Here is an 11,655-nt window from a genome sequence, read left to right on the forward strand (position 1 = left end):
TTCACAGACACCACATGAAAAGTGCTTCATAGGCAAATAAATAAACTAATACAGTCAAATAAATAGACAAAAGATAAGTGTGTGTGTGTGTGTGTGTGTGTGTGTGTGTGTGTGTGTGTGTGTATGTGTGTGTGTGTGTGTATGTGTGTGTGTGTGTGTGTGTGTGTGTGTGGGGGGGTATGTGTGTGTGTGTGTGTGTGTGTGTGTATGTGTGTGTGTGTGTATGTGTGTGTGTGTGTGTGTGTGTGTCTGTGTGTGTGTGTGTGTGTTTCATTTTACTGCTTAAAAATAGGCCTATACCACTTTTTGCAACTTGTGACTAAAACAGGGCATACTATAGCCTACAATCTACTTTTAAAGTTCAGAGCTGTACCTGAACCACATTTTGATGCTGACATTACATTGAATGAAATCTGACCTTTTACAGCCTACAATCCATCATCCTAAAGCTTACCGTGACACTGATCTCTACACCTACCAACACAAAGGCTTTTGTTTAAAAAAAGATAAACCAATCTTATTTGTCATGAACATGAATATTCATTTCTCATTCTTGCCATCTGAATCTGGATCTCATGCACCTTGAGCTCATTCAGAATTATTTTGTAATATGTCCTAACAAGGACATAGAAGTAAATATATCTAAAATGTTAAGTAAAATGAAATCTACTTCTGCTTGTCTGTACATCTTTTTCCACATGAACCCTCTGTGCTTTTCAGATCATTAGCGGTCTGCTGACCATTCCAAACTAAACATGCATGGAAATTAAACATGGTGCACCATAAAGCTTTATCAAACTTTCAGAAGATGTACGACTGACTACCCTTAGGGAACAATGTACTCATTTTTTGTGAAGCAAAAAGGATTTATAAATTGTTCCTAAATAATTTACTAATACTTTAATAAATCATTTTAGCATTATTAAGAGAAACCTTTGGGTTGCCAGGTTGTGAGTTTCTCTCTTTCAAAGGAGGGAGATTTTTCACAACCTGGCAACCCCACAGTTGATCTCAATTATGGTTTATAACTGAACTATAAAGTATTGGTAAATCATTTATCAATCATCTGATGATAAAGGCATGAGTTACAACTTATAAACCCTATAAGGATTATATTATTATAATAAAATAATCTATTGAAATAATTATTAGAACGTGGTACTGCAATCTTTTGTTCTTCAGTGCCTTTCACTAAACTAAGAGCACTAAACATTATCCCCTTGCACTTACATCTTTATACATTTTGTACTTATTTTGTTGTTTTACATTTTATTTTTTAATATTGTTATCCATTTTATTTGGAGCCTATTTCAATGTTTTATTTTATTTTCTGTTTGTTTAATTTTATGCTTTACTTATAGTTTTTGAGTTGTTTCTGTAGGCTAGCCTTTAGGAAATTTGCAACAATAGGCTACTTTGTTGCCATGTTGTTTGAACTGAAAAATGTAAATGTGATATAGGCTAATGGTTGTATCCCCTGTTATATTATTATCCCTCAAAGTAGGATCCCATATCCTACACCTTTGTCTTTTCAGCTGTGGTAGTAGTATATTTAATAACGTGCTAACAGGCACCCAATCAGATCACATCGTGTGCCTTCTCTGCTTTTCAGCACTGTGGACAGCATCAGGCAGGGGCGGGGCTTGTTAAAAGATTCCGTTCCGATGTGCGTAAAGAAAAGACCTTACGTCACGTGACCGCCTTTTTACTCCCAAATCCATCATTTGGGAATAACGTACAGATTTCTGTGTGAGCAGTGCCAGATCTGGCCGTTTCCTCCAATGTGTTTGAATGCAGATTAATCCAGGATGCTATTTAAACAAACGGAGGGATTCTAGCGACATTCTCGGATTAAACTGGAGGTAAGGCGTTCACTTAAATCTAATAGCCTACGGGAGGAGGGGAATTAATCTATTTTAATAAATGGTCTTCCAGCTTCAGTAAAACCTTTAAAATCTGTATCATGCGATGTTTATTGTGAGGAGTTTGGGCTTGACCTGTTCAGCGTCCGAATGATGAGGAAGCACCGATGCACTGTGTCGCACAGGCTGAAGGACGCTTCTCCATCGTCTGGGATCACGATTCACTGTGCCTCACTGCATCATCACTGCCCTCCGCCCAAAACAAATACACATAGAAAACAGTTTAAGCATCAATGCATAAAAAACAACCGGGGTCAGGCTTTTATTCATGGCAGAGATTGCTTTATTCTGTGGCAGAATAATGCCCTTCAGAGCTATGGGCTATTCCACATTACCATCAAATGCCTTGAAACGTGACTTAGAAACACAATCAAACATAGCCTATTGGCACGTTTAAGAGCTAAACAAATATCGTTATCATATAAAGTCTAATCTGTAAACTCTGTAGGCTTGTAACGCCTTTTTTGCGTGCATGGGTTATGACTATGCTACGTTAGGAATCACGACAAGGCCACACAGTTTCCAACCGCGCGGATTACACAGCTGTAATATGTGGCCAAAAATCATGTTTGTCTGTTTAGATGTAATGAATGATGCAGCAATAGGGATGGGTGCACTGAAAGTGATAGGCACCACCTCTAATCAAGTCATGTTGGGATTTAAATGTAGTAGTTTATTCCAGTGAAGTGTGTGCATGCGTTCACAGGAAGGCCCATGGAGGTCTGTGGTCCTGTTGCCTAAAGAGAGCAGTGATGTGATGTGTGAGCGAGTGATGTTGCCCTTAATGAAACAGCTCTGTTGCCCTGGGACACGTTTTTATGTTCCAGTGTTTTGCCTGTGGTTTGTTTGTGTTTTTTCTTAATTTGTAGATTGAAAATAATAATGGAAAAAACACAGCTCTGTTCTTTCTCTGCAGTTTGATTTTAAAGGCAGATTGAAGTCTGTGTGCCTGCTGTTTGCAAGTGGAGGAAAATACTGAACGGTCATCATGGCAGGTAAGCTTTCTAAACTAAGCTACATTGTGGGCATGTGATTTTAGAGTCTAAGTACAAAATCAACCTATTTACAAATTGTAATCCTTCCTGCAGCTGTCTTTATTTCTTCATGTCTTTGGTGTGGGCCCGACAGCTGCGTTGAACTGTTTTTCTTTGTGTTCTAGAAAACAACTTCCCTCCCCTGCCTCGATTCATCCCTCTCAAGCCATGTTTTTACCAAGACTTCAATGAGATCCCAGACCAGCATCGCACAATGTGCAAGAAGATCTACTACCTATGGATCTGTGAGTGTAACTGCTGTAAAAGTTTTTGTATTGACTGTTGGCGTGCAGTAGAGTTCTACATTTAGGCCTATTTCAACACTTTTGTTCAAGGTATAAGATATAAGCTGTGAACTTCTCCACCACCGCTTCTGTGTTTTCCTGCCAGTGACTTTGTTTTACCCAAAACATCATGAGACCAGATTGACTGGTCTTCCTGTCACTGGCACAGAGCCAATTAATATATTTTCATTTTTTTTGTGGTTTTTATGCATAGATTGACATATTGTGTCTAAGTTAGTTTGACACATTTGCTATTTGCTCTTTGTTTTGAGAAACAAAATCTTTACAAATTTAAACAGGAGATCAGCTTTATTTTTAACAACAACACCAACTAATGTTGTTTTAAGGATTTGCTGCTTGTTTTGTTGCAAATCATTGAAGATTGAATATATTTGAGTCTTGGTGAAGAAAAAAGATATTTGAAGACATCTTACATAGACAAAATAATTAATCTATTAATCAAGAACGTAATTGGCAGATTAATCAATTTAGAACACAATTGTTAGTTGTAGCCCTTATCATAACAGTACATAATAGTAATATTATGTATTTGTATTATGTATGTATATTGAAATGAGCATCATGGTATCTTTTTCATTATCACATAGGATCTGCCGTTTGAAAACAAGAATGTAAGTCTGGTTAATGAGTAGATTAGTCTACACAAAATGTTTGGTATTTGTAGAGTAGAAACTGTGTGCTGTGTGTGCTACATTATAGCTTTAATATAGAACTAAAAATCCGGTGTTGACTAGTGACTGAAAATCATAGTGATTCCATTTTGCTGAATTATGAGTAATGCAGCCTGTCGGCTATTCACTATAGAGGCTTTTGTTTTCAGTCTGCCATGTTTTGGTCATCCTTGCTCCTTCTCTTTAATGTTGACAGTGAATAGTGCCACACTGGCTGTTAATCTGATTGGCTGTCTGGCGTGGATGTGTGGAGGTGGCGGGGTGACCAACTTCGGCATGGCCTTCCTGTGGCTCATCCTCTTCACCCCCTGCTCCTACGTGTGCTGGTTCAGGCCCATCTACAAGGCCTTCAAGTGAGCTGGTCCTACTCTGAGCTTACCTTATATTTTGTGGCTGCTGTTCTGCTGGATCACATTATTTCTGAAGTGTATTATTGTGTCTTTGCAGGACCGACAGCTCTTTCAACTTTATGGCTTTCTTCTTCGTCTTCATGGCCCAGGTGGTGATCAGCATCATCCAGAGTGTTGGTATTCCAGGCTGGGGAGTGTGGTAAGAGCTTTGACAAACACCGCTATCTAATATGTTTGACATGAAGTATAAATACAGATGGGTGACAAATTGTTCATTTAAAAAGTATCCCCTGACAGTGGTTTGTGCTAAGCACCAAATGTCCTCCAATCCCAACTTTCAAAGAAAGATGAGTCAGGGGCTTTTGGGATATTAATTTTATCTTATAAATATTAATGCCCGTTTATTAATTGATCCTTGGCCTCATGTCATTTCGCAAAAGTGTCTCTCAGGCAAAGCACGTTGAGTATCTATATCACGTCTGAGAAATAGCAGGCTTGGACCCGAAAGTGCAGAGTATGGAGGCGCGGAGGCAGTGAGCAGTTGTAGAAGGTTTCTTTAAAGGAAAAGGCTTACAATGAAAGGTGTCCTGAGGCAGGCAAAACGGGAAGTCCAATAAAAATCTAAAAAACACTTAAAACCAAAGACTAGGAAGACAAAACCACAAGGCCAAAGAGACGCAAGGAATGCGAACAGGAGAAAAAACAACGATGAACATAGAAAGCGAAAACTAAATCACAAGGTTATCAGAAACAGAGAAACTACAAAATAAAACAGGAAACTGAGGCATGAAAACACACACATGGATAGAACAAGGAAAAACAGAGAGCGCAGAAAGGACACGGGTAACACACAACCATGAACAAACAACAGGGAAACATTAACACACAGGGAATGAATAGACATAAAACAGTCGACTAAATGACATGATAGTGGGAACAATACTACAAGGACTGATAACACAGAGACAAGCTAACAAGGGTGAAACAAGCTGCTAAGGACTACAGAGACACATGAGGCAATAAACAATAAGGAAACAGGGAATGAATACTAAAATAAACAGCGCCCAGCCTCAGACAATATACCTACATTTGTTTACATTTTTGGCAAATTGGGACCATTAAAAGTCTGCCTAAACTAATAATTACACATATTTTCTACTATTTAATATTGTTATTTGTCATGCGTGCCATAGGTGTGAAATGTTACTAACTCTTTTGTTGTTTCCATCAGTGGCTGGCTAGCTACCATCAGTTTCTTCAGCACCAACATTGGCTCCGCTGTGGTCATGCTGATTCCCACCATCATGTTTACTGCGGTGGCTGTACTGTCCTTTACCGCCCTTGCAAAGGTGACCTTTACATTTCTTCTCTTCTTTACGTAAAATAAACTCTGAACTGTTTTAGCTTCTTCTCTAGAAGTAGACATTAGCATTTTGTTGGCTTCAGTTTGTAAAAACGCTCTTTAAAGTTGAAATTCTTGTGCAAGGAATTATACCTGTTCAGATGATACTACTATTATTATACTGTTAAACTACTATTTTGCATTATTTTCCATTTCTTGAAAGGGGGTAAGACCTTTTTTTACATTTGTGGAGCCATCTCCAGGTTTAGTCTCAGGTTCAAGCCTCTGGGTGTGTGTTTCACCTGGCAGGGGTTGGTTGACTGACATTTTAGGTCCAGTGTTGCTAGGAGACACGCTATGTAGTTCAGTATAACCTTGAAGCCTACATAACCTGATACATGTCGTTGGTTAAGGACTCATCAAGTTGTTAAGTTTGTATTCCACTTGAAAAGTGGAAGCTAGCAAACTAAGCTACATAACTTTGACTCAGAAAGTAAAAGCTAATTAACCTAGCTTTCTTATGTTAGCACTGATTACCTTCAAGTGGGAATTACTTTTTGTTTTTGTTATTTCAGCACCTGCTGAATCAGTGCCAGCTCCCACACACTCAGTGTTGTGCCACATTGCACAAATAAGGGGGGGGGGCTAGCACTCACAGAGCTAGCATTTGCTGTAATTTTCTTTCATTAGTCCAACTCCAGTGATGGCAAATCGATCTAAAATAACAAGTAGGCTAACCCTGGCATTTTTTATGTTAACCAGTGATTCATTTCTGGTTAATGTGGAAGTGACTGGAAACCAAACCAATATGGATGCGTCAGATCAGCCAGATTTAGTTGATATTATGTTATTTTGTCAGTGCACAGTATATTCATCCTCACACAACCAACTCTATAATCATATAACCTTCTTGATAATGGGAAGTTAAGTAATTCAAATACTATTCAGTCATAAACAGTTTCTTGCATTCCAAAAAAAAAGACAATTTCCATTCCATTTACAGGAAATTACATTCATTTTTAAAGTTTTTATTACTCTAAAGGTTCCACCCAGTTAGGCTAAATTACGAAGAGAGTTGGTCAGATAAAAAGAAACATATTTGTATAAACATATTTAATATAGTCATAAAAGTTCTGTTTATGTGTAGAAGGTTAGCTATCTAAATGTGGATCACTCATAGAGCTAAGGCTAACTTAGTTCACAATATTCCACCCTCCTATGACTGTAGACCAAACTAAACCAGTCCACACATAAGGATTATTATTTGAGTGCCTTATGGCCAATGTATTTTCCTGATAGTTAAACATGTAAAAATGTTGCTGCATAATAAAAATAATTTGAGTGCTCAAATCACAGATGGGTCCAAGCAAAAGATTGGCCGTCACCCGGCTGGTGGCCGCCCACACAGAGCCGACATCATCAGTGGTACAAAATATTCATGCCATCTAGAGAACACTTGTGTAGGGGGCGCTATCACTGCATGTAAAAAAACAAAAGGTTTCTTTTACACTTCTTAGTAAAAATGATTTTAATTCAATTTGCCTTTAATAGTCTAGACGTTATTTCCTGACGAAGAATGGTAAAATGCCTTTATATCACTTTTTTATAGCTTTTATAACTTCTTTCTCAGGTTCATAACTTATACCGTGGCACTGGTGGCAGCATGGGTAAAGCCCAGGAGGAGTGGGCCAGTGGGGCCTGGAAGAACCCCCACGTCCAGCAGGCAGCTCAGCAGGCGGCCATGGGAGCTGCACAGGGAGCCGTGCAGCAGAACCAGTACTCAGCAGCTCCCACCTACAACTACGATGACCCGATGTAGGGCAGATAAGGGGGCCAAGCTGCTGAGTAGGAGAGATAAAAAGGGATCAATTAAGAACACAGAATTAGGTGCCCTTCATTACAACACTGTACAAGCTAATTTCAACCAGAACAATGTAGACAAAAGTCATGTTTTTGGTGGAAGTGTACTTTTATTGAATTCTGACACACATGGGAGTTAATAATTTATGTAACTTTGCATCTAAAATAACAACCGGTTATTTAAAAAGCTGTTTTTTTTTCTCTCTTAAACTGCTCAACTTTGGCTGGTCAATGTGTGTGTAGCTTTCCAACGGATACACATCATATAGCTAAAACCCATCCTCTGAGCTTCATCCTTTTATTCAGGTAGGTTCACCTGTGGTCAGCACAGTGACTTATCTGCCTATGCCTGTGTCCCACTTTAAAACATCTTTTAATTACTGTTGTATTGTGTTTTTTTATGTAAAGTAGTAGCTATATTGGTAAGAGTTACTTTCATTAGCCTTAGGGTCCCCAAATGCTAAATACATTTTAAATGAAAGTCTCAGTAGAGGGATGGTTCAACAATTTGGAAGATACGATTATTTACTTTTCTGTTGAGAGATGGATGAGAAGATAAATACCACTCTCGTGTCTGTACAGTTACTATGAAGCTACAGCTAGCAGCCGGTTAGCTTAGCATAAAAAGTGGAAACAGGGAAACAGCTTTTCCGGCTCCAAACTAAGTTAACCAGCTGCTGATAGTAGCTTTATATTTATCGTACAAACATGTAGGTAGTAAGTATTTGTCAGTAGTATCTATCTTCTCATCTAATTCTCAGCAAGAAAGCAGATGATGTCAAATGATTCCCACAAAGTGTAGGGCACAATTAAACCTTGAGTTATTTATTCTGGAACATATCATTTTAGATACTGGCCGGTCCTTTTCTTACTATCTTAACTTAACTGTCTCTTAATGTTGAAAAATACGAAGTTGAACTTCGCCCAAATCTTAACAATAGAATCTGCATTTCAAATTTTTAAAAATTGCAAATTTAACAGGAAGATGAATAAAATAAAAAGGAATAAAAGGACCAAATACTTTCATCATTTAAATCAGAATACATTTGCTGGAAGTGATAGCTAGCACAAAATGCATTGAACATGTAGTTTTTCCAACTCAAAAGCTTTTGAATCGCAGAAAAAATCATTAACAGTTCATGTTTTGGTGACCCAATTGTGTTTTTTTTCACTGGTGTGAAGTTGCTCTGCGTCAGTGAACCTTTTGACATTTTTATTTAACTTTCTCAGGAAAGGTGTGATAGTGGGTTTTAACTTCTACCTGTAAAGCCCTTAGAGTGAAAACATGTCAGTTTGTCTCCTTTAATCACCAATATTCATTAGTTTTGTAATTACACACTGGTTATGTGTTTAGCAGGTTGATTTCAGTGAAATGAATGGTTATTACATATTAAAGTGATGCACATGCAGTGTTTAGGATTGCAGTTCATTGGATAAAACATTCCAAATCAATGTTGTACAGGTTAAAAGTGAATGAAAACCAAAACAATTGCAGGTTGGACATACAGTAAATATTAATAATCATTGTTGTAGGTGGTCATAGCATTGTATGAAGTGAAGTTCTCACCCCTTTGGCCAATTCTCCCACTTAACCCTACATGTAAATGCTTAAATGAAGCTCTGGATTTCAGGTCTTTTTGTGTCTTTTCGTGGCTGTTGGTGTTATTCTATGAGTAGGTGTAATATGATATTTATATAAAAGAAACTATAAAATTCAACTATTCATGAGGTGAAATTAAAAGAGGGAATATCTGTGTGTTGCCGTTCAGTCAGAGAGTGTCATATCGATTTCAGTGTCACTCAAGTCTTCTTTGAAAACGTCTTTGAGATTCAGTAGATGGTTATTACAGTAATACAGTATTAGACCTGAAACAGATGTGAAGAATCGTGTCTGAATGATCGTTATTTCGAAACCTGTGAGTCGTCTTGTCTGACTGTGATGATGTGGTATTCAATAGGCTGTTTTACTTTGAAGTTGTTGTTTGTTTTTCCAACCTATACTTTATGTAATATTTTATGTGTAGTTTGGATGATGGGTGGATGTGTTTGAAGTTCATGTTTGTTGGGTTCCAACAGCTGTAGGTAACAGACTTTTAGTTTGTTCTTGTTTTTTAGTATAATTTAATAAAAACTTAGATAATGTTTGGCACCTGTTGACATCAGTGCAAACTAAATCCACAGTGGAGCAATACAAACATAAATATATTAAACAGTAGACTTATAAGGATCAAGTGGGTTCCGGTTGTGCAGGCTTCAAATAAAGACAAGCATAACATAAACTGTTATGAATTAATAAATTGGGCCTCTGTTGACACCACTTGTATAATTTCAAAAATGCACAACATTTTCACCAGCAGATGCACACATAGTAGTTAAGAACCCTGTAAACTGTCCCACCCACACGCTCATCTGTTAGCAAATGCTAAAAGTTTAGCTGATTAGTGCTACAAATTAAGGGCGAAGCCTGCCAAAAGAGGAACAAACTACTTTTCTGTGTGTAGCAAGTTATCAAGGTGATTTGTGAGTCAGTCCAAACATTTCTGCCATATGTATATACAGCATGGTTAATGTGACTATGGAAACTACAGCTGTGTAGGTATTGTGCAGCAGGAACTGCAGTGTACTGGATACTAATAACATTTAATGCTGCTGTATCAATGCTTCTGAAAGCCATTTCCCATTAGCTCCCACATGTACTGTATGTTGTTTGATATGTATTATCGTATATTATATCATAACTGGATATAAATATATAATTACTTGAGGTGAGGGAAATATTTGTCATGGATAAACAAATTCAATAGAAACATGATCTAAAGAGGTAAATGAAATATTTCAGGAGGCTGTGTCTCCATGAGTGAAGTATATGAGGAATACATTTTTGTGTATTACTTTTGTATAATTTGGTCTTACCCTGATAGATATTAAACAGTTCTTGTTGCATCCTGTTTTTTTATTTGATGAGTTTGCACACATGTCCTACATTGCCGTAGCTGTAGAAGAACGATAGCTCTTTAGATAAGGTTATTTTAAGTTTTTTTTAAAAATTAAAAAAAAAGAATGAAACACTAAAAACCAACTGCCACAAAACTTAAAACAAACGGAAACTTAAACTTAAAATAACGATAAGCAGAAAGCAGGAAAGCCCAGCTAACGTAAGGAAAGGATTAAATGAGGATCTGAACACTTATTCAATCACCCAGAAAGAGACATCGCCTGTTATGATAAAACAATTCAAAATCGGTTAGATTTGAAAGAAAAAAATTTGAATGTGGCAACTAAAACTGTTGGTTTTCTGTTCAAAGGCTTGTGGATGTTCATTAAACTGCAACTACTGTTCAGTATTTATTCAGTGGCAACAGTTTTTTTGCTTTGTCAACCTCATTGTAAATACAAAAGATAAGTGAAACACTGACTGATGAATTTGCAGGGCTGTAAGACATCACTTATACAAAATCAAATCAGTATGAAAGTTGTGTCAGCAGTAAATTACTTTATTCATTTCATAAAATATCAATATCAGCCCAATACATCTGCAATCCGTTAAGTAACACTGAAAAATAATACACAGGGGACCCCAGTAAAACAGCAATAATCTTAAAATTCTTTATTTATAAACTTGATGCAAGTTTACAAATTACTGTACATGGTCAACATTTCTTCAAATGGTAAATGAGAAATAAGAGAAAAACCCAAAGCCAGCCAACGGTGCCGGACTTGATGTTTTGTTGGTGCCAGAAAATGGACAGTTGAGATAAATGAATCTTTTGAACGCAGCCCAGTTAGAGAAGTAAGTGTATTCACCACGGCATCACTATCAAACTCAAACAGTCTTAATATCCCCTCTGACAAGTCTTGGCCCTTCAGGTGAGGACACTTATTGATAATGAGACTTGTTGATTCCACCCTCCTTAGCTATATCAGACATGTAACAAAGGATGTGTGCTGAGAAGAAAAAGAAGGAAAAAAAAAGCATTTTTCCTGATTTTAAAATACTCCTCTCAGAAAGTGTTGGTTGTTATAATTGACCTTTCCAGGCACATTGTTGCCAGTTGTGCAAATATCTATTTTTTTTTTTTTTTTTAATCAGGAACATTTAAAGATCACACACACTTCAGAACTTCGGATGAAAAAAAAGCATAAAATACTACAGTGGGTGTTGATGAGCCAT

General features: G+C 37.2%; 1 protein-coding gene across 2 annotated transcripts; it reads left to right on the plus strand.

The window, feature by feature from the left end:
- The first annotated feature begins 1,601 nt into the window (after nucleotides 1–1,601).
- Nucleotides 1,602–10,427, plus strand: scamp5a (secretory carrier membrane protein 5a). Of its 2 annotated transcripts, none has more exons than XM_034880147.1 (7): nucleotides 1,602–1,862; nucleotides 2,839–2,917; nucleotides 3,082–3,201; nucleotides 4,129–4,285; nucleotides 4,380–4,481; nucleotides 5,514–5,631; nucleotides 7,255–10,427. In XM_034880147.1, exons 2-7 carry the CDS (start codon nucleotides 2,911–2,913, stop codon nucleotides 7,441–7,443), a joined length of 693 nt encoding a protein of 230 aa, XP_034736038.1. In that variant the 5' UTR covers nucleotides 1,602–1,862; nucleotides 2,839–2,910; the 3' UTR covers nucleotides 7,444–10,427. The 2 variants fall into 2 exon arrangements, with proteins under 2 accessions (XP_034736038.1, XP_034736040.1); XM_034880149.1 differs by having other exon boundaries at nucleotides 1,652–1,862; nucleotides 2,820–2,917; nucleotides 7,255–7,443.
- The last annotated feature ends 1,228 nt before the right edge of the window (nucleotides 10,428–11,655 follow it).

Source organism: Etheostoma cragini, chromosome 8, assembly GCF_013103735.1.
Source record: "Etheostoma cragini isolate CJK2018 chromosome 8, CSU_Ecrag_1.0, whole genome shotgun sequence".
Classification (NCBI taxonomy): Eukaryota; Metazoa; Chordata; class Actinopteri; order Perciformes; family Percidae; genus Etheostoma; species Etheostoma cragini.

Coding starts and splice junctions, on each gene's coding strand:
- scamp5a (XM_034880147.1), top strand. Junction 4,286..4,379: donor CCCATCTACAAGGCCTTCAA/GTGAGCTGGTCC, acceptor GTGTCTTTGCAG/GACCGACAGCTCTTTCAACT. Junction 4,482..5,513: donor ATTCCAGGCTGGGGAGTGTG/GTAAGAGCTTTG, acceptor TGTTTCCATCAG/TGGCTGGCTAGCTACCATCA.